Source organism: Trachinotus anak, unplaced genomic scaffold (assembly GCF_046630095.1).
Source record: "Trachinotus anak isolate AG129_WGS33_773 ecotype Australia unplaced genomic scaffold, CSIRO_AGI_Tana_v1 ptg000039l, whole genome shotgun sequence".
Taxonomy (NCBI): domain Eukaryota; kingdom Metazoa; phylum Chordata; class Actinopteri; order Carangiformes; family Carangidae; genus Trachinotus; species Trachinotus anak.
Genome location: NW_027273890.1, coordinates 2,234,287 through 2,257,144, shown reverse-complemented (window position 1 = coordinate 2,257,144; position 22,858 = coordinate 2,234,287). Strand labels below are relative to the sequence as shown.

The 22,858-nt window shown below is 43.3% G+C and overlaps 2 protein-coding genes across 3 annotated transcripts; both read right to left on the bottom strand.

The window, feature by feature from the left end:
* Window positions 1-1,055: 1,055 nt before the first annotated feature.
* LOC139614886 (pancreatic secretory granule membrane major glycoprotein GP2-like) lies at window positions 1,056-12,585 on the bottom strand. Of its 2 annotated transcripts, none has more exons than XM_071472549.1 (14): window positions 12,346-12,585; window positions 10,370-10,445; window positions 9,699-9,937; window positions 9,049-9,196; window positions 8,687-8,762; window positions 8,538-8,600; window positions 6,993-7,198; window positions 5,978-6,109; window positions 4,838-5,025; window positions 4,469-4,617; window positions 3,953-4,198; window positions 3,072-3,234; window positions 2,060-2,146; window positions 1,056-1,959 (listed from the first exon to the last, which is right to left on the bottom strand). In XM_071472549.1, exons 2-13 carry the CDS (start codon window positions 10,413-10,415, stop codon window positions 2,060-2,062), a joined length of 1,743 nt encoding a protein of 580 aa, XP_071328650.1. In that variant the 5' UTR covers window positions 10,416-10,445; window positions 12,346-12,585; the 3' UTR covers window positions 1,056-1,959. The 2 variants fall into 2 exon arrangements, with proteins under 2 accessions (XP_071328650.1, XP_071328649.1); XM_071472548.1 differs by having other exon boundaries at window positions 1,056-1,926; window positions 12,346-12,580.
* A 3,685-nt stretch (window positions 12,586-16,270) lies between these two features.
* On the bottom strand, window positions 16,271-22,459 carry LOC139614954 (alpha-aspartyl dipeptidase). The gene is made up of 8 exons (XM_071472652.1): window positions 22,219-22,459; window positions 21,294-21,382; window positions 21,145-21,219; window positions 20,789-20,868; window positions 20,423-20,596; window positions 17,128-17,187; window positions 16,511-16,593; window positions 16,271-16,428 (listed from the first exon to the last, which is right to left on the bottom strand). Exons 1-8 carry the CDS (start codon window positions 22,311-22,313, stop codon window positions 16,362-16,364), a joined length of 723 nt encoding a protein of 240 aa, XP_071328753.1. The 5' UTR covers window positions 22,314-22,459; the 3' UTR covers window positions 16,271-16,361.
* Between the last annotated feature and the right edge of the window lie 399 nt (window positions 22,460-22,858).

Below are 22,858 nucleotides of genomic sequence, written 5' to 3'. Positions count from 1 at the left end.
TTTGTGTGTCAGAAATATATAAAAAATTTTACAGATGAGGTTTCAGACCATGTGTCCTCCTTCATGGATGTGCTGAGACAACTGCTGACCATCCAGAGTGCAGTGAGTCATCTGTCTCCCCTGAGGGCTAAATGTCCTTCACCAATTAGCCTTCAAGGTGATGGCGTAATTGCCCTATTTCATAATTACGGACACAATAGGGCCCTCCATGATTTGCCCTGATAAGACTTCACTCCAGCACACACACACACACACACTCACCATCTGGGTAACACAGAAGCAGTGTTTGAAGTTGTGAAAAGGGATGTTGTTGTATCTGCGGTAGACTTCAAACAGGAACTGTTGCAGTACTTCAGGCTCGATGTTGAAGGTCGCTATGAAATCTAAATCTGTGTACATGACCTGCAGGAGCACCATGATCTCTGCGTCCTCCCACTGCCTGCACAGACACACACAAAGTACACCACAACCCAGTTGGTTTGGGTAGATTTGATATCCAACGGGAGCTGGTTCGAGCAGGGGGCAGCAGAGTGGCTGAAAGACATTTCACCCTGTTTAGTTTTTACTCATGGCTCCACAAACTGAGCAGCTCCTGCAGATCTTAAAGACCTACTAGGCTCATATACATCAAACATTTCAGAGATATATTTAGGGCCCAGACCATTTAGTGACTTGCTGACAATAACTAAAACTTCAGTTCTGTATCTGACTGGATACTCAGTGCAAAGACCTCAGAACTGGAGTAATGTGCTCTCTGTTCCTAGTTTCAGTCAGAGCCACAGCAGCAGCATCTGACCAAGCTGTAGCTGTCCAATGGTTTTATGTGGTAAACCAGTGAGAAGAGCATGACTGTGGAGGACACCCAGAATAAAATGAAAAATAGATTCACATTTTGAAAAAAATCATGAAATTGTGTCATTTGAGCTGAGGTACATTAAAAAATAATAATTAATTTAATTGAATTTCCGAAATCTTTGTACAGTGTGTGCTTTCCCATTCAAGATGTGTGGACGCTTTAAAGGCAAATCAAATCAATGAAAACACCCAGACTTGTATTTGTCTTATACCCAGATCCCCTTTATTTATTTATTTATTTTTTTGGATGCTTCAACAAACAAAAACACAATAAAAGTGATACAGCACAACATCATGTCAGTGTCATTCAGACCACAGGTTTGGTTCACTTGAAGACACACTCATTATTTTATAGGACAGATAATCATCGCCAATGGTCCCTCATATCGCCACATTTTGCAATGACAACTATAAATTCCTTTTTAACCTCCTGTACAGATGCTATTCAGTGTACTGCTGCCACCCCCAAACCCCCCTAAGTGGAGCCCCCTGACGAGGTGTGCTGTAGATAGCATCAACCTATAGTCTGCATGTGAGAGGTTTGGGGGACATCTGTAAATTGTAGTGTCTACCAATAGTCTGCATGTGTGGGGGTTCTTTGATAGGCTTTGGTGAGATTCTTTGCCTTGAACCCCCCTTGTCTAACATCGCCACTGCAAACACCCCTGACCCAGTATTCATTTCACATTGTTAACAGTCAGTGTAGATATGATATGTTATATGGGGCTATAATGCATTTCCCTTCACCTTGTTACGAGTATCAGTGTCAGTTATAGCATCAGTCCCTTCTTCATCTGTCGGAGCTTACACTTTTACTGAGAGGATGAGTAACTGCAGAAAACCAGCTCAGCTGTTTTGAGGCTCAGTAATGTCAGATCCTCTAAACTGGACCAAAGTGGTCCAGTGGAGGCTGGAGAAGATAGTGCACATCTGTCCTTTGGCTTCACAGTCACCTAATAACAGCTGAGCTCATCCTTTCAGGAGATGAGGTCTGAAACCAAAGAGATTCAGACATTCAGGCTCTTGATCAGGACGAAGCAAAGGTCTGGAGTCACTCAGAAGGTCGACAGCCTTTAAGTCAGTCCAAGGCACCATGGAAACCACCTGAGAAGAAAACCAGAACAAACCAGAATTAGTTTTCATTCCCTGACTGCAGTGTAATGACACAAGTCAGCATTTTTAAAAGGCATCAGGTATGTCTTACCTAATTGGTCCAGGCCATGGTGATGAAGGCTGGGTTTTCATCTTCATATTTAGGCCTGGCAGATCTGCGTCTTCTCGCACCGCAGCTCTGAGACAAAGACAAACACACAGATAAAGTTTTGCTCATAGAAAACTTTTCCCTTTTCTACCAGTAATACACTGTCATGATACAACCCGAGGCTTCCCAGAGAGAACCGTGGAAATCAAACATGGTATTGGACACAGTCAATCACAACATTTTACTGGACAGTCTGGAAAACTGGCGGGGAGTTTCTGGCGCGGAGCTAAACTGGTTTGAATCCATGTGAAGGACAGGGACTAGATTGTGTTGATCAGGAGTAACATATCTGAGCCCAGACAAATGACATGGAGTTCCTCAATGCTCCATCCTTGGGCCTCTTCTGTTCAACACCTACATCCTCAGATTTTTAAGTACAACATAACATAACTGTGTAGACAAGAGGTATAATGCTAGCACCAGGTGACTATGGTGCCACGTAGGTGAGAGTAGGTGCACTGAACAAATCCATGATGGTTGAGCCAAAACATCCAGCTAAACAAAGATAATGAATACTGAAATGTGCTCAGCTTCAGTTGCTAACATTAAAAACCACAAACCAGACCAGACATCTTGGTGTAGTCCTGGACTCAGACCTGAATTTTCACATCCACATTGAGACAATTACAAAATGTGCCAACATAAGAATAAATCGACTGAAAGGTCTCATGTCTCAGCAGGATGTATCTTCAGTGTCTTCGCAGGTCTCAGATCAGACAGCTGCAGCTGATTCAGAGTCCTTACTAAGACCAGGAGAGACCACATCAGTCCAGTTCTCAGACCGTAACACTGACTTCCTGTGCGACTTCTTTATATCTTGTCTTCATTGCTTTAATCTCTTATCTAAAACGATATGAACTGCGTCGCTGTTGAAAGCTGTCGTACCTATCAATCATGTAAAAACAAGCCAGTGTATGTGCATGCATGTGTGAATGGATCTGGGACCAGGGCGTACCGGGGCGCAGGTTCCGCTGGACTTCACACACAGGTTCAGTCTGCAGTGCAGGTAGACGTCACCGCTCCTCCCAGTGAACTGGAACATGTTGAAGGAGAAGTAGTTGGATGTTCCCAGGCCGTTGTCCATCACCCTCACCGTGCCGTCAGCGGGGTTGGCACAGCTGCACAGAAGCAGGAAGACACAGCAGACATCAGCAGCTGCAGTGAGAGTCGCAGGTTTGATCCCCAAACATCTCAACTGATGAACAACTGACGAAGCCTCAATCAAAGTTCAGCTTCCACCAATTTAAATACAACACAACACTTTGTACCACGGCTTAACTGTGTAAGACTTTTACTGTGAAGCAGCAACTGATTTTCCTGAAAACAGGCTAACATGTTGAAAAGCATTTGCACCGCTATGGTTTGTTCAGTCCTCCCTCCACCTGTGAGCACTGCCAGGTGTTAACAGATCAGGTGGTTTTCCATATTAGACAGGTAGAAAACTGATTTGGGCAGCTTGTTATAATTTGGTCAACTTTTCGTACCCTTAAGACAATTTCCACTTATGTAGAGTTAAAGTGTGAGGGAGGGGAGAGAGAGGTGGGGCAAAGATACTGTGACAGGTGAAAAGGACAGGTGTGTACAGGTGATCTAAAAGCACCAGGAAGTTACTCATTGGAGTTTGGCTGCTGATCACCACGAACAGTTGCAGCAGCTTTTGCAACTGTTCATCCAGTGGCACAGAGCAAACAGGAGCAGCTAATAACTCACTGTGTGTAGGCTACTTCATTTTCCAGAATGTAAACAAATAGAGACATATGCTCCGTCAGCGCTGGTGCTGTGACCAATCAGCAGCAGTGAAACACTCAGACCGGCTGCCACCTCTGTGTCTCTCACCCTCTCATGACAAGGTCGTATCTCAGACTCCCATTGGGCGACGGCTGGTCGGTTGCCCAGCAGGAGTCGGTCACCAGGGCGACCTGTTTGCCATCCAGCTCCTTTGTCTTCAGCTCCACCCAGACGGTCTGCTGCAGCCGGATTTCAGTGCTCGACACGATGGCTTGTGTGCGGGCAGCGTCACTGTAGGCCTTCATGGTCAGAGTGTAGTTCCAAACTCCAGATACAATCTGCTTGATCACAGAGCTGCAGAACACACACACACACACACACACACACACACACACACACACACACACACAGAGTGGAGGTTCGAAGGGATGTTAGTGTTCTGGGTTTGTGCCTAGCTTTGGCTTTTGTTCACCATGTTTAAAACTGTGTGTGGAATCAGTTTCTCAGCTCCATCGTTCTGGTTTAAGCTATGAAGCTGTGGTTGATTTTTCATCAAGTATTTTCATTTTGATAAAGAACGCATCATTGAACGCTCTGATTCTGATGTGATTCATGGTCACTCACCTGTCTCTGATTCTGAAGGACATGCTCTTGATGTCTGGCTGGGTGTAGTAGCAGGAGAAGTCGATCTGGACTTGGTCACGGCGAGTGATGACACCGGTGAGGTTCTGTATCCTGATGGAGTTCTTGTGGATGATCTGGCTGTTGTTGGCCTGCAGGGTCACAGGGATTCAGACAGTTTCAGGTGCACCTCACCTCACATTCATCTTTACACTCTTCCTGTAACGCCTGACATTTGATGAGGTGTGATGACAGAATAAGAATCAGGTTAGAGCAGCAGTGTCCTGACCACGCTCACACGTGGACCACAAACACTGCAGAGCTAAGCTGATTGGCTTGTTGAGAGACAGCGAGCAGAGGAAAATGACCCACCATGACCACCGTCCCACAGGTGTTGCTGCTGTCGAAGCTGAAGGTCACCATGTGGGTGCGGTTGTCCTTGTGACCTCTGCAGCTCGTATCGTTGAGGTGTAGCATGGTGTAGTCGATGCCTCTTTCCTCCAGGAGACAACCGACCAGGGTGAGTGAGGCAGAGCCGAGGTGGCAGACCGTCGGGTCACCTGAACAGCAGGACAAGACGAGGCGTGTGAAACACAAACATACATGTGACACTGAAAATATAGACACCACATCTCACGGTGTCCTGCTGCTGGAGGAGATGTTTTCACGGCAGCAGACCTCTGGGAATGAGTCACTCTACTGATCAATAATTGTGAGATTATTCATCGATCCACTGACTGTGTGTGATGTGAACATTGAACAGGCAGCTATGGCGTCATGTGTATGACATAGATTCCATCGCCACACTTCCTACCGTTGGAGTCCAACTGTCTGCTACAGGAGAACGACTGGTTTGCCGGTGTAGACACTTGGGCTACAAGGGTAGGAAGTGTTGAGATAGAATCTATGTCATGTACGTGATGCCGAAGCCGTTCCTTCAACCATCGCTGCTTAAAGTCCCTAGTGTCTCTGGCGCGCGGGGGCCCTGGGGAAAGGTGTGCAGCTGAGGCAGGTTCCTGATTTCATCAGGCACCAGTGAGCTGATGTATTGATTGATCCATTGGTTGACAGAAATTTGACTCACAGCAAGTTTGACAACTAGTTCATCATTTCAATCTATTTTAAAGAAAAAAATTTAAAAAAAAAACATTCACGTGATTCAGCTTCTCACATGTGAATATATGCTGTTTCCCAGATTTCTGTGACAGTGAAAGCAACATCTTTGTATTTTTGAGAGCTCAGGGCATTTTAACTATTTCCTCACATTTAACAAACCAGAAAAAATGAACCAAATATAAAATAATAATAAGAAAACAAGTGTCAGATTATTTTCAATGCCACAGCTAATTTCTACCACAGTCATAAATAATCAAATAATTTTGACCCAAACTCCGTGGTGTCTGGGGCTTCTAGGGTTCTGGGTCCCATACGACAGGTGTGTTTTCAGCTCATGTTTCGGCCTATAAACAGTGATATTAAACATCACGCTGTGCACCTGCACTCCCTCCTCACCTAAAGCGTCTCTTGATCTGTATGTGGAGGCGAAAATGGCCCGACAGAAGCAGCTGGTTTCACCATTGATGTGCAGGGCACAGAACTCATGAGGGCTGCAGAGGGTGTCCGGACAGTAGATCTGGGGGGCGGCTGAAAGGATCAAACAGAAAAGTGTTAGAGTCAGTGGGTGAGTCAGACAGAGCAGGTCCAGGTCCCTCAGCCAGTCATGTGGTTCTGTGAAGATCTGGCTCTAGAACAGAATCTCCTCATTTCACTGGTTTTTATTATTGTTTCATGTGCCGTGAACTCCCATCTAGGGATGCGAGCAATCGATTGGCTGAAACGGTGCTGACAACAGTAATTTATCAGTGTTGTCTGAGCTGCACAGCACACATGACCTCACGTTGTCCATGTCAACACGTTCTGTACTTTCCATTATGCCACCAAGAGACATCAGGAGCTATTTCACCACCAGAGCATCAGCAAGAGGTAGTAAACTAACCAGCCAGCAGCCACAGGGATTTAAATGAAAACCTGCTATAGCTAGCTAGCATGACCAGCCTTACATTATTAGATTGTTAATACAGATGCATCAGTGGATCAGCATCATCTTGCTGCTGTAGCAGGTCAATGTGGAGCTGGTTTTAAGTTCAGGTGAACTGAAACACTGGCAGGATACAGAATATAAAGATGTTGATGTTTGTTTTTCTCTCTTTCCTGTTAACAAGTCATATCTGAAAGTTTTGGTCTGTCACTGAATATAGTTTTTATTCCTATATACAGACTTACATGTGAATAAACCATCAATGTCCCATCAACGTTTAGACCAAACCTACGCCAACATCTGGCCTGATGCCTGCAGTTGAGAGTGAGCCAGCTGGCTAACACTGGCACATTAACAGTGATGCTGATTCACGTACATTGTCCCTAAATGAAATGAAAAATAAACAATAATAGCAGCTGGTCATCAGCTCAGGATTTAAACTGTCCCATCAGGTCTCAGAAAACAGGTGAGTGACAGTGAAGGTCTTACAGCAGCTGACGTTTGACCTCCAGCCCTGCAGAGTGACATTTCCCTGTAGGCTGCAGGCTCTGGTGTAGGCCTCCAGGAACTGGCACCGACTGAGACCGTCCACTGCTGGATATTGGCACAGAGTGCGGATGCAGGCGCTGATGAAGGGCGCTGGGTTGACGTATTGGTGGCAGGTGGTGAAGGGTGCCTCCAACAGGATACTACAGCTGTTGTGGGAGACAGAACCGCCGAGTTCAAATGTAATCGACAATATAGGAAAAGGACAAGACAGAGGTGTGTTTGTCACATTCTGTACAGGACAGGTGTCAGGTGTGCTGTCTGGTCTGAAACAGATTCCTGTCAACAAAAATTGAAACAGTCCCAGAAAATAGAAGTGGATAAAAAGTTCTTAGTTCAGTTTGATACGATTGACTGCGATCTCCTAATCAGCCGTCCTGAAAAGTTCAGGTCGGCCTCTGACTGTGTTAAACTGGTTCAGAGCATCACTGGGAGACTGGGTCGCTCCAGGGAGCTGCTGTCGTTTTCACCGTACATCAGAGAGTACATTGTATGTTTCCATAGTTACGCTGATGACACACAGCTGTGCATCTCTGCTGAACTAAATGATGCTGCATCTATAAACTCCTTCACTGCTGTCTTCTAGAAATAAATAAATGGATAAATGATAATTTCTTAAAGTTTAATGAGGACAGAAATCCTACTGAAATCCTACCAGCTGTCCCCAAAACAAGAGGAATGCTGTTTAATAATCTGGGGAAATTAGCTCCCTGGATTAAACCTGAGGTTACAAGTCTTGGTGTTTTCTTGGATCCAGATTTGAGCTTCAAGTCCCACGGTGATGAAAACACCAGTTTCACACCATATTAACAGCTACAAATGTTTATAAATCAAAATGATGGTGAAAGACTGAGTCATGTCTTCATCTCAGACCGACTTGATCACTGTGACTTCAGCTCACTTAAAACTCTGCAGCTCTGCAGCTGTCCAGCAGCAGCTGTAGGAGAGGTGGGGGTGCAGCCTTTGTCAGTTATGACCCATTTTAATCCATTTTAATTTATTAAATTATTAGTTTATTTCATTATTTTATATTTTATATTATTATTCTTATTTGATTATTATTTCATTTTATGTCTTTTCATGTGAAGCACTTTTTGCTGCATTTCATGTATGAACGGTGCTATACAAAAAAGTTTATGTTTATTGTTACTATAATTTATTATTATTATTGATAGTATATACAGCTGTTCCTGGTCTCTCTCTCTCTTTCCTCTCTCCTCCCCCACCCCCTCTTTTTTTTCAAAGATATCTTTTGGGTATTTTGTGCCTTTATTTAACAGGACAGTAGAGAGTGACAGGTCAAACCTGAGACCCATCTGCTAAGAGCATTTGCGCTCACGTGGTACATGCCCTAACCACTCAGCTATCACGTTACCCCAAGCACCTGAAAATTTGTACTTAAGTACAGTACTTGCACAGTAAATGTGCATGACAACATGAAGTGACGCCGGCTGAGCTGTGTGCGTGCTCAGGTATGTGCATGCTCACCTTTCAGTCACTATGGTGCAGTTGATGGTGGGGTCAGGAATTTCAGGGTACTTCAATGCACAGCTGGGGGGGGGGTGCAGACAGCAGAGGGTCAGGGTGTGTATTTACATACAGTAAATGCAGTGGGATGTTGAGGTGTAGCGACTTACCTGCGGGAGCTGTGCTTAGACAACACCAAATCACTTACAGTCCCGTTGCCACATAAACCCTGCACGTCGGACTCGTCTGAGACGAAGAGGAATCAAAGTCAGACTGGATGCACATGGCGGCTCATTAAAGGACAGACGTCATCAACTGATCCAGACAGCCACAATATCAACTCTGTGATTATCATGTTTCATTTCAACAAAATAAAGATACTTCCGGTGACCCAGTGGGTAAGATTTTCGTGAATAAATCTCTCAGCAACCAACACAGTATCATCAGCATATGGCAAAATAATAATATTAGTTGTTCACTGTTATCATATGGAGCAGGTGTCATTGAGTAAAATCTGCAGCCTTGTTTTTACTTGTCATGTGGATCTGTGCGGTGTAGCCATTGAAGAAGACAGAGGCGTTGAAGGAGATCAACCTGGCAGTGACTCCAGTTCGGTCCTTGGAGAGCTCCACACCGGGAAGCTGAAGTGAACTGTTGAGGCTCAGCTCTGTGTTGTTCAGCTGCGTCACAGCAGAGGGAGAAAACATTGGTTCAAATGTGACCAACACAGCTGAAGAGGAAGTCCATTTACCCCACACTTCAGTCCACTCGCACAGCTTCTGCTTCTCTACTCTACTATGTCCAGTTTGGACACGTCCCCTCCACCACAGTTCAAAGGGTAAGAGGTAAAAATCTTTAAAGTTCCTTCAGACATGTTTTAAACTCTGTAAAAAATCATCTGCTGTGATTCTTATTTTGTTTAACATGGTTAGCTTGTAACTGGCAGTGGCTGACATAGTGTACGCTAACTCTGGCTCTCTGTACTGAGGAGGTTTCAGGTTTATTTAGCCCCGCCCCCCGTCCCCACAAGTTGACAGGATTGGTTCTGAGATCACATGATGATGTTTGAGGTAAGTTCAAGGACAGTATAAACACCAGGGAAGAAACTTCAACCCACATAACAGCTGGATGCTGTTCAGACATTACTCCCTCCACATCAAACTGTGGCTGTAGGGGGCTCACCTGAACTCTCCCGCCTTGTTTCAGGTGAATGTTCGTGCGCTCCCCATCCAAATGCAGGATCATTTGTTCCAGAAAACTAACGTCTTTACGGCGGCGTTCTTGGAAGACTGCCACGATGTGGACACCCCCATGTGACATCAGAGTGTAACCACAGCGGTCCGAGACAGTGGTGACATTGTCGCCAAAACCAATGACAGTGGAGCCGATCAAAGTGCATGTGGATTTATGGTTGCTACAATCTTAAAGAGAGTGAAATAAGAGAACATTAAAACATTATCATTTGGCCTTGAGGACCCCTGAGGGCCCTGTTCAACAATCAGTTCCCTCACATTACAAAGCAACACGTTGACTCATGTTTGCCGAGCTCTGAGATTTCTGCCTCCACCCTGATCCAGTGGAGTTTGTGGTTTGTGGTTTCATTGGAACTACTTGGAGCACTGGTTCCATGTGAAAACCAGCTTGTTCATGTTGTTGACAACAACACACAGGAGCCTACAGGAGTCTACAGGAGCCCCCAGGAGCCATGTTAACTCACAGGACAACAGTAGAAGTTAGAACAACAGTTTACTAACTACTCAGCTGGGCAAAGATTTTCTTGCTTCAGTTCAGGTGATAGAGTTGGCAGAGTTTCAACATGGCTGCCGTGTGGATGCAGGTGTGTGCATTCTTACCTGCAGTCTGGCTGAGTGCAGCCAGGTAAAACAGGATGAAGAGCATGTCGGAGGAGAGCGGTCCGCTGACAGAGAGCTGGAGGACAGAGCAGTCATATCTTCACCTTCACACATCACAACTCTGACCAGTGTTTGCACAGCGACAATGACATCACACCCGAAATCTCACTCAGTTCAGTTCACCTGACCACAGTTCCACACGTGAAAGTGTCAATCACACATCACATAAACCCACAGTCTCTGTGAGTCCATCACGGTCTGGTTTGGATCAGCCTCCAAACAAGACACGTTTTAAAAATGAGTTAAACATGACAACAATAAAATCAGGTTTACTGTTTAATTTGATTCTTATATGGAGAGCATTTTTGTGCAAGATTGTGTGGTACCGTCTGTCAATCACACGGTAGCTCCGCCCCTGCTTAATGGTCTGTTTTCCTCTAAATGGACCATAATTTAAAAAATGATCATGTTCTATTGAAGAGGACTTGAAACTAGAGACTGAGACATAAACTCATCAGGAAAACGGTTACTGAGGTAATAGATCAAGTGAGAAGTCGAATCATTTTCTCATAGACTTCAATACAATCAGACTCTGTTTACAGCCAGTGGAGTCGCCCCCTGATGGTCGTTAGAGAGAATGAAGGTTTAAGGCTCTTCAGCATCGGCTTCACTTTTCAGACCTGGAGTCTACGTCCAGGTTTATAAACAGTCTGTGACAACAACCCTGATGCGTCTCCTGAAATAGTGCCCCTACAGAGGCAGGTGTACCTGACTTTGGTTGTCATGGTAACAGTAATAACAACAAACGGTCATGGATCATAGAAACAACACAAACTGCTCCTGTCACATGGGAATCGAACACCGCTCTCCTGTGTCATATTCATCCATCCACCCCAACCTCCTCCTGACGTGGACTCTGTCGCTCTATAAACTACGTCACCGCACTTTTCCCTTTGCTCCTGTCATCATTACTACGACCACTAGATGTCTCCTAGCAACAAAGATACTCTCCTATATTTTACTTTATTAGTAATACTGAATTTAATCAGTCATAACATGTAATTATTAATGTAAATAAAACATTCATTTATGCTTTATAGATTAGTCATTAGACCATTTTTTGGTTGCCACCCCTACGACATGTAATATATGTACATATTTGAAATATATATACATATAAAATACAAACATATACGTAAAGATTATACATGAAATCTATTAGAAATCAGAACAATTTCAGATATTTCCATATAATTTATCTCTAGCCTGTATAAATGTCTATATTTATGTATATATTCTTATATTGTAGACATATGTTACCAGGCCTGTAAATAAATGTTGATAATATATATATTAGTGTCCAGAAGTCTGAGACCACTTTCCCAGCATGGGAAGGCAGACATGTTTAAAGTTGATCAAAATTTAATGAGAAAAACATATATAAGCATTTACACATTTTATATGTATGTTGTTTTTGTAAAGGTGAACATATGAATTCAATTGAATTCAATGTATATGCTCTATGTGATTATAATATATGATGTGATGTATGGACATATAGGTATATGATATATTACATTTCTGTATGAGCAGGTTGTGTAAAATCCTCCTCCAGCAGACACTGTCTTTTTAACACTTGAATTCTTTAGAGAGACGACTCAGTGGACTGATTGATCACTGATCTTCTGATTATTGACTGAATATAAACATTTACAGCTGCAGACTCTTCATGGTTGAACCATGTATTAACTTCTATACAGTTTTTCTGGCTGTCGACCAAGGCCCATACCAAATGTAAAGAAAGCACCACAGTAAATGTGACATGTTGATGTAAAACCTCATTTTTTACATTTTGAGATGAAGAAGTTTGCAGCAGCCTTTAGCAGAATAAAGACAGATTTGTGTGGTTTTGATGGGTCTTCTGGACCTGACTCACCACAGTGCAGAAACAAAGAGGCAGAGACTGGGTGTCTTACCTTCTGGAGGTTTCTGGACGACCTGGGAGAAGATGTTCTCTGACGAGGCTTCGGCTGTCTGGTCTCTGAGAGATGTGGTCTCAGGCCTCAATGTTCCACCTTTTTATGTGTGTCCAGCCCAAGAGACGGGTGACGTCTGAGGTGTCAGGTGACATTTTTGTACAAGCTTAATTATAAAAAACTGGTTTTAGAACATTACAGAGTGACAGTATACTTGAACACAAAGACTTGCCACATTTTCAGCATACCTGTGTGTGATCTGTGTGTTCTGTGTTGACCACTCTCACCAGGATAATGAATATTAATAAGACTGAGGAGCCCAAACAAGGACATTACAGTTTCTTACAATCACTTGAGCACGATTTTGAGAACGAGGCTCATTTTCTTAAAGCACTTAACACAATCACAAAATCACACATCATGTATCACGTATCTTGCAAAATGAAACCCTGCGTTCAAAACAACATAAATACTTATCAAAATCAAACTACACCGCAATGTCAGTGTATTACTGTAAAACAAATACTTTTTCCATATTCTGACATATACTGCTCTTGGATATGGAAAAGCAAACTACCAAACTACAGTGTGTCACGTGGTGAGGACACCGTCTCTCTGTATGGTTCAGCTCTGCAGTTGTTAGTCCATTAATCAGTAACCTCGTCAAAAAATTACTCATTTTAACACAGTGGTAAAGTTGTAGGACAATATGATTTGTATGATAAATTATAACCAGTAATACATGATGTGCACTTTAATTGGCACATGATTAATTGTAATTTTCTGCTTGTACAACATCACTAAGTCAGAAACTGTGACAGTGATATTGTTCCCTAGTTGTCCCTTGTTATGATATTTTGTCTCTTCTATAGAGGGACTGCACAGATATTTCTGAGGAGCTTGGTATACCTGACATTTCATCTGCCATCTTGTATGTTTGGGTTTTTAGGTGCAGAGGAGAAACAAATGATGCTCTGGGTATCTTTGTAAATGCTGGGACAAACTGACATCAGGAAAACATGGTGGCTTTTTTCTTAATGTGTAATCACAGAGATAAAGAGGGGAACAGACCACACCCACTCTGTCAGGACACTATTCACTGGCTCTCATCACATGTTCCTGCTGTCACGGGCAGATTCTTTATTTCCCACCTTTATTATAAAAAGAAAAACATTTCTACAGCTACAGAGTCTGAACATTGTGTCTTCCATTTTTCTTATGTAGTGTGTAATGAACACTCAGTTGTGTGTTGTGTTTTTATTGTGATTGGCTTTGTGTCTGATCTGAAATCAGTGTTTGATTTTAATCACAGATAAAACAGTTTTAGTGATTGTGAAAAACTGTAAAAGGCTAAATGACCTTTTAAAAACATTCCTGCTCAGTCAGTTTCCTTTGTACAGCTCTGAATGTCCACTGTCACACGGTGATGGATGATCTAATGTTGTCACTGAGCCTGAAGCACTGTCACAGCCTGTAGTTAAAATTTGTAAGTTTTTTTGTGTGTTTTTGCCCCCAGTGAAGACGTTCACTCATTGAGGGTGACATTACCTTTTTGGAATTCACTTTTTACTGGATTTGCATAAAGGAAAAAACAAAAAACAAAAGAAAACAACCTCCCACAGAACAAAAATATGACGATGACAATGATAATAACAATAAAACCAAAAACACAGAAGACAACAAAAGAAAGTACAAATGAAGAAAACATATCTATTAAGGTATCATCAGCACCTGTATGATGCTATCACTCATGAACCACCACACCGTAGGAGGCAAATACGATCATCACAACAAAATGACAGCAACAAATCGAATCTGCCGGGGCAGTTAAATCAAGCACAACCCCAACCACTGTTACCTGTCATTATTATTGATAACACCATTACCTACACAGCTGTTCCTGGTCTCTCTCTCTCTCTCTTCTCTCCTCCCCCTCCCCCTCTTTCTATCTTCTCCTAAACCCAACCGGTCGAGGCAGACCCCCCCACCCTGAGCCCGGTTCTGTTGGAGGTTTCTTCCTGTTAAAGGGAGTTTTTCCTCCCCCCTGTTGCCAAGCGCTTGCTCGTTGTGGGAACTGTTGGGTTTTTTCTCTGTAACAAAGTAAGGTCTTGACCTGACCCTGTAAAGTGCCTTGAGATAATGTATATTATGATTTGGCGCTATACAAATAAAATTGAATTGAATTGAATTGAATTGAACACCAGGAGCAAACAGCGAACAAGGGCAAACATCACATCACAAGCAGCTCATACATTGTTCATTGTTCATATTTGGCTATTTTGGGCCCCCCCCCCTGTAATATACAGAGGGCAGGGCTCTGTGGCATCTCAGTGAAATGACCTTTAAAAAACATTCCTGCTCAGTTGCATTCCTGAATATGGCTCTGAACATCCACTGTCACTGCTGTCTCTGGTCCTGGTCCTAAAACACCTGCTGACCTGTATAATGACCCTGTTTTCTGTTTACAACAACTGCAGTTAACAGTTTTATTTATAGCACCAAATCACAACAGAAATTATATTTATATAGTATTTTGTTATGATGATATTGTTACTAGAAATCTGGACAGATTTAAAGAGAATAAATCTTATTGTTGTTTCTAGATTTATGTGGGTTTGCCGGCGCGTAGATTTAAATGTTGCTGTGGCAAGGAATTGTCCTTCTTTTCGTGAAGGAAGTTCCAGTGTTACCTATGCTAAAGGAGATAAGATAGGAAACACTGAAGCTCCTTTCCTTATCAACTAGAGAATTTGAACAGCTCTTATCACGGCTGCTGCTTAGATACTTCCGGGTCCTTTCATCCAGTTTGGAACCTTCCTAAGCAAAAAAGACTTTGTGACCACATCCCAGGTGTTTAAGCCTTTTTCTTATTGTGTAATTACAGAGATAAAGAGAAGAACAGACCACATCCACTCTGTCAGCACACTGTTCACTGGACCTCATCACATACTTGCTGCTGTCATGGGCAGATTAAACTCCTGTTGTAAAAGTTGTTTTATTTGGCCTCAGGGAAGTTCTGGCAAACTGGACAGAGCAGCAGGGCTTGAAGGCTGCGTTCAGTCAGGGAGAACTGGTGACCCAGTTGGAGATGCTGTTCGCTGGTGGAAAGAAGACTTCGAGGAAACTCCTGAATCTGGATAACAGGTCCCCCATGGAGGAGGCAGAGTTGGAAGACTTTCATTACATTTACTCATTTGGCAGATACGTATATCCAAAGCAACCTACATGTCAGTGAAGCTACAGTGCAGTGGGAAACCTTTGTGTAAATTACTACATCTATCTAATGAGTGCAGGGAAATGCATCGAAAGTGCACAGTAAGTGTTAGTTAGACATGTTAAGGTTTTAGGAAAGCAGGTGCTCTCGTCGGAGATGGGTTTTCAAGAGATTCTTGAAAATAGAGAGGGATGCTCCTGCTCTCATAGAACGTCATAGCTGGTTCCACCATCGGAGAACCACAGAGGAGAACAGTCTGGGGACGGCAGGGATGGCAGCTGAAGGAGTGTTAGTCTGTATGATTGAGTTCAAGTAGATGGTGCAGACCCAGAAGTCACTCTGAAGGCAGCGTTAGCGACTTGAATTTGATTCCATGGGTAGTCTTGATGACACTGTTGAATTCACCCATATCCCTGGCAGAGGTTGCTGAGGTCAAGAGCCTGTGGAGTGGTGGAGCAGTTCTCATTCTTAAAAAAGGGGAACAGAGGGTCCGCTCCAATTATCAGGGGATCACATTGCTCAGCTGGGGAAAGTCTAATGCAGGGTTCTGGAAAGGAGTGTCTAACCGACTGTCGAATACCGGATCCAGGAGGAAAAGTGTGGATTCTGTTCTGGCCGTGGACCAGTGGACCAGATCTGTGTGCTGAGGGGGTCATGGTCGTTAAACCAGGCAGTCTACGTGAAATATTAAGAGACAGAGACACCACAATGTTTCTTTAAAACTTTTATTAAGGACAATCATCAAAGCACTGTCATCCTCAACAGTGTCATCGAGGGGGGGTGAGGTGCTGACAGCTGTGAGTCAGTGTGCGGCTGTCAGCAGGAAGCTCAGGTCGCTTCCTGGGTCGTACTCCGCCGAGGGCTTCCCCCTGAAACAACAAAACAAAACAACGGTGAGAACTGTGAGTTACTGGTTTTACTGGTCTGCTGTCAGGCTCGCGGGGGGCTGACCTGGTGAAGAGTCTGGCCTTGGTGGTTCCCAGTAGTGTGGCTTTGTCCCCCTCCACCAGCAGCATGGACCCCTCCCTCAGACCCTGACAACACAAACAAAACTACTGTCAGTTCTCTAATAAAAGTCAGGACTCATCTTCTCGGCCTGGTCTCGTCTGGCACAACCAGACTGACGCGGTTCCGCATCGTGCACAGCAGAAACTGCAACAGCAGAGTCAGGTGACGCTCACCACACTGCTCTTTTTAAACAGAAATACACTTTTCACTCATTAATCATTTCCTACTTCAATGTTTTTTTAAATCGCTGTTAAAATACCCTTACTTCAATTCATCACTTCCTGTTTTCAAAATAAAAGTGTACATCCCAGGGAGGGATTATGAGGATGGAGCACTGGGGACATTGTTAGGAAAAGGATTTGGAGAATAACAGGTTTTTTCCATTGTTATACTTGCTGTCAAGCCTCTGTGCAATTGTGATTTATCTTAAATATTTGATTTCCGTTTGAACTTTAGTTTCTGTTACAGAGGAGGAGGAGGCGAGTGTAAATGTAGCAGTAAACCTGGAGGAGACACTGAGTTTACATTCAGGAGAAACTAGGAAATACGGCCCGTCTCACCAGGACAGAGGGAGTCCCAGGTTCCTCGTGGTACTGGGTGATCCTCTGCTCTCTGGTCTCCTGTAACAACATCACAACATCAACAACATCAACAACAGAAAACACTGTGTGTGTTACAGAAACAGTACAATGCATTAGTCATCGAACTAATAAGGCTCTGTCACTTAGCATCTGAGCTAGCTTAGCATCAATTTAGAGGACGTCCAGCTAAACCTCAGCAAAGAACGAAACAGATTTTGAGATATTTTAGGAATTAAGTGAATTCACTACATTTCTGCTTCATTTTTAAAATGTGCAAATAATCAGGACGCACACACACCTGGTCTGACAACAGACACTGTGTATTAATGAACAATAATAGATAATCAGTATCCTGTTTGAAATTAACCTAACTGGAAATACACACACACACGTACACATATGTGTATGTATGTGTGTGTGTGTGTGTGTGTATATATATATATATATATATATATATAAATAAAATACAACCACTCTCAGCCTGGTGCTGCTTTGTGATGATGTATACACACACACACACACACACACACAGTATATCAGCAGGTATTTGATATTGATATTTGATTATTCATTATCAATATATCATAATATTCTTTGTTTTTCTCCAGTTTGAGACTAGAAACTGAACTGAAACAGGACAATTTAATCAAAAGACACAATCAATAACCTAATTTCTGCTGAAAGCAGCAGGGGATTATGGGATATTATGGGACAGCTGCCATTTACAAAACCTCCTGGGATCCAAACTGTGAATTATTGCTGTCAAATCAAAAAGCAGGAAGCCAGCCCTTCAGGCTGAATCAGTCTGCTGACACTGCACTTCTTCATGTTCACCGCTGCAGTTTCCACAGCTTCACGTGCTGCACGACTTCCTCAGGCAGCGAACACGAAGCTTTCAAATGAAAAGCAGCAGGATAACAGTGATGATATCTGCAGCTTTGTCTTTGATATTACTGCACCGTTCAGGCCTGAGGCATGTGTTCACATCAGTGACAACCACCAACCTGTGCAGTGCATTAGCAAAGCCTGGTTGTGTTTACTGAATGTGTCCCTCCCTCTGTCTCCACAGTGTCCGTCACACATGTTCATGATCTGCTTGTTTCAATCACCTGTTTGTGACCATTTCATTTTAACTAACTTCAAAACTGTTTTAATTTGATTTTTTACTGTTGTAACTTTCTTTATCCCTGTTTTGTAATTATGTGATGTGTTCATGTTCCGTGTTTCATCTTGTTTCACTGCTGCACAAGCAAAGAACGTGACTGATTGAGGACCATCATCCTAAAAACTTTACTATGACCTCACTAAACTCTTCCAGTCCTGATTTTATCATCTCCATATAAACAGCCAGGAATCAGAGGTGGGTACAGACGCCTTCGTTCACACTGGAAAACTGCAGGTAGAACAGAAGCAATAAGCTGATTGATCATTATTGTTGTTTTTCACTGTTTACTGCCATTTTACTGATCAAACAGCTGATTAATCAATAATGAAAATCATTGGTTGCAGGTGCGGTGGTGTTTTAACAGGTGGAGAGCACAAATCCCTCAACAGGATCCAACTAGTCCAAAATGTGTCTGCTCCACTGTCATCATCATGACGCTGGTTACTCATTTACTTCAAAGGCTCCATATTATGTGTCAGAGTAAAGTGTTGAACCTGAAGTACTGGTTTTTAGATTTAGGACTCGATAGGATCCGGTCTTTGCCCTCAGGACTCCTCAGCTCACCAGATAATTATCTCCCCATAAATCATTTATTAAAACTCATTTTTATCCATTAAATATATCGTATTGTATCTATTTTACAGGTTTAGCAGCGTGGCTCCGTGTCTGAACCACATTTCATCACAGTCCATCCAGCAGTTGTTGACCAGACATTCATGGTCCCCTCAGAACTGAAATAACTACAACGATCCTCTGACTTCTCGCATCATCCGCAGCTCAATGTTGGCGTTGAGCTTAAAACATGACAAGTTATAGTTTCATCATTTATCACAAACCCAGTTTTATTGAGCCTGAGGAAAGTGATAAAAGCACCATGAGGGTGGTAAACTCTCCTGATGACACAGCAGGTTCAGTATCGTTATCATGCTGTGTGAACGAGGCTGCGGCCAGAGAGACAAAGACTATGGTGAGACGCTCACTGATTTACTGCATCCTTATCTCTACAGAACGTCACACTGGACTGAGCCGTGAGAGCTTATCACACAGAGGGAAGAAGAAAGAACAGCCCGCCTCTGATAAAGAAAGACCTGTCGCCTGCAGCTGAGGAAAATCAAGGCCCCAGGCACTATATGGTGAAACACGTTCAGGACTCGCTCAACAGGTCTGCTCTTGACCTCTTGGGAATTCTGTTTGTGCCCAAGGGAAAATTCAAAGTTCAAGATAACTGGTGTATGCAAACAATTCCACAAATGTGTTAACAGAACAGGTTGTTGCCTGAGGCCCATTGTCTGCCTGCGTCCAGTCCTGGGGAACTACAAATTCAGCTCCTACTTCTGATCACTCAAGTCTGATTGGACTCATTTTGATACCTGGTAAATTTACTGCATTATGCTGCAAAAACAAACTCAACCCTCCCTGTAACCATTTCAAATTAAAAGACGTCTACCATTTCAGTACACAAAAACCCTACATTCCTTAACAGGGCTTTTATTGTGAAGCATTTGATGCTTATTCCAACTGTACAATGTTTTTCTGTCATGTTCATTAGTTTAACAGGTAGTAGGTAGATGTTTTAAAAGTAAACTATCCTCGAGGTGAAAAATAATATACCTCAGCACTACACGTTAATTATTGTTACATCCTGACTGCGACTGATCTTTTTAAATTTCATCATGTTGGGAGATTTAAAAGAATAGTTGCACATTTATCAGCAATATACTTATATGCAGAGATCACGTCTGTAGCAAATATGTAGCTACTACCAGGAGACGGTTAGCTTAGCATAAGGACTGGAAACACGGGGACACAGCTGGCCTGGCTCTGTCAGAAGGAAAAACAATCCCACTGCCAGCCCTGTAATGATCACTGATTAACGTGTTAGGAACATTATAGTGACAGCGGCATTTCAAGATTAGATTAAAGCTCCGGACATTAAAGCTGCTGCAGAATCTCCCCACTTGTGTTTTTAGGGTCTTTTCTCACACCTTGTTCACCGAAACAAGAACTTGGACTTGGATTGTTCTCCGTCAGTGAAGAGTCAGACAAAGGCTGATTTTTCTGATCAAAAGGACAAATCATTTCTAATGGAGTTTGCTTTTTCTGACTCACCCCCATGTGGCGGCTGTTGGGGTCGGGGTCGAGGTAGTGAGGGTTGATGTTGAAGGGGACGAGGCCGATGGCGGAGAAGGACGGCGGGTAGACGATGGGCATGTCGTTGGTGGTGTTGATGCTGACGGTGGCCACGTTGGTGCCGGCACTGGAGCCCATGTAGGGGACACCATCCTGCAGGGGGGTGGGGGTGATGAGACATAAAGGAGGGAAGGATGACAAGGAAGGAGGAGCGATGAATGACAGAGGGGAGGAAGAACTAGAAAGCTAGAAAGCTATTTTTAAAAATATATATTTGTTTCTGGGCTTCAGGGTCTTGTCGTTTATCAGCTGACACATCTGACAGTGAGCTGATGTCGCCCTCACCTCCAGCACCCTCCTCCTGATCTCTGTCACCACCTTGTTGTCATAGAGACTCTTCAGCAGCCGGAAAGTGTTACCTCCTCCTGCAAAACACACACTGCCATGAATATTTCACATGTCCACGCTGCAGACTAACTGAGAGGACAGGCTGGTTGAGGAGTGAAGGAAAGGAAGAAAGAAAACAAGGGAGGAGGTATCGGAAGAGGACGGAAGGAAGGAGGAATGACAGGAAGCAAGGAAAAGAAGGTGAGTAAAAGAAAGGAGGAGAAAAGGAAGAAGTTAAAGGAATGAAACAGGGCAAAGTAAAAGAAAAAAGAATGGGATGCTGCACTGAGCTGCCTGGCCTTATTGCTCCTCACCTATGAAAATGCCTTCAGCCTTCCTGACAGCATCGACGGGGTCCGAGGCCTCGTGGATGCCGTCCACCTCATAACCTGCAGGAGCCAAACACCTTTCAGTTGAGTCAGTCTATCCTGATAATGTCACACATATGCTCACACACACCTACCCAGAGTCTTAAACTTGTCCCTGGCAGTTTTGGTGTAGGCATCTCTGTCATGGAGAGCATAAGGTACAAACAGCACTCTCTTCACATCTCTGAAAGACACAGAAAACACAAAGTACCAGTCACCATGTTTGTCACTGTAATGGTCATGTAAGACTTTGTCAAATAAGCATTAATATGGATCAATTTCTGACCTGATAATGAATTAAAATCTCGATACCATTCACACTTAAAGGCCAAGTCTCTCCACACCAAACTCTATTGAAAAATCTGACAATTTAATGATAATTTATAATAAACAATGCCTGACTTCATACCTTTACTTACATGTATTTAAGATTTTTTTCTTCATTAAAATATTCATGGAAAAGTACTGCTTGTATGTCAAAATTTACCAGAAAACTACTGCTACAAATAGCATATTGAACCATGATCATAGAGAGATGTATCTTTGCAAATGAACATGGAAATTGTTAATTTCACAATGTTTGAACGGAATTCGCTATTTGATTTTTCCACAGCAGTAAACAGAAGCGGGTGTTAGTCTTAAATGTGACACTGTTTTACTGTGTATGTGCCATTCACACTCAAATGCCAATAAAATCTCTCTACACCAAACTCCATTGTAAAACCTGGCATTTTAATGATAGTTTATTCTGAACGAGACCTGGCTTGATACTTTTACATGCATGTATTTAAGATTTTTTTAAGTATTCATCACAAAGTACTACTTGTAGCCTATGCCGAACTTTACAAGAAAACTACTGATACTCATAGGATATTGATCCAAGATCAAAGAGATGTATCTTTGCAAATGAACATGGACATATTCAATTTCGCAATTTGTGAACGGAATTCGCTATTGGATTTTTCCGCAAAGCCGTGAACTTGTTTTTCGCAGAGTGAATGTTGCTGCGCTGCAACTTACTTTCCAAAGAACCGGGAGATGTCCTGCTGACAGTGGTCCAGGTAGCCGCCGCCGTGCAGGGTGGAGTTGGACACCAGCAGCAGCCTCCTCTGCATCTCTGCAGCCTCGGCTCAGCCTGAGAAGCGGCAGGAACCCGCGGCGGGGCCACAGTCCAGCTGCGCTTCCGCTGAGCGCAGCTCTCTGACGGCAGTAACCCCGCTGCAGTCACCGCTGAGGGGCCCGGACCTAAAACCCTCCTGCTGCCGTTTTTCTCACCGACATTCACGTTGTTACAAGAAGCAAACTCCAGACATTAACGTCAACTCTAACGCACCAAATCCCGGCTGGATCTTTGCGGTTTTAAGTTTCACTTTGACCCAATCAAATGGCAGAAGTAAGTTTCTTTCCCAGCTGCAGCAGGTAATCATTTCACAATAAAAGCCGCTTCTTCTTCTTGCTGTTTTTTCGCCGTTGCCAAACAGCGGAGGTGAATCAGCGCCACCGGCTGGAGAGAGTAAGAATGACCCCGGTGTCAGCCTGAGGACCTCCACCCTTCAGCGGATGAATGTGAATCCGGTTTTTATTTTAACACAGAACATATTTTGACTTTAACTTATGGCTGAATAATTACACAGGAGGTCTGACTGGAGGCCGTGGTAAA

Excerpts from the sequence above, each read along its gene's own strand:
- LOC139614886 (XM_071472549.1), bottom strand. The coding sequence starts at position 10,415 with ATGCTCTTCATCCTGTTTTACCTGGCTGCACTCAGCCAGACTGCAG. Across the intron at positions 4,618-4,837 it reads CCTGTGGGACGGTGGTCATG|GCCAACAACAGCCAGATCAT; the intron begins GTGGGTCATTTT and ends GTGACCCTGCAG. Across the intron at positions 3,235-3,952 it reads TACGACCTTGTCATGAGAGG|CTGTGCCAACCCCGCTGACG; the intron begins GTGAGAGACACA and ends GCTTCTGTGCAG.
- LOC139614954 (XM_071472652.1), bottom strand. The coding sequence starts at position 22,313 with ATGCAGAGGAGGCTGCTGCTGGTGTCCAACTCCACCCTGCACGGCGGC. Across the intron at positions 20,597-20,788 it reads TCAGGAGGAGGGTGCTGGAG|GATGGTGTCCCCTACATGGG; the intron begins GTGAGGGCGACA and ends ACCCCCCTGCAG. Across the intron at positions 16,594-17,127 it reads CTGGGACTCCCTCTGTCCTG|GGTCTGAGGGAGGGGTCCAT; the intron begins GTGAGACGGGCC and ends TTGTGTTGTCAG.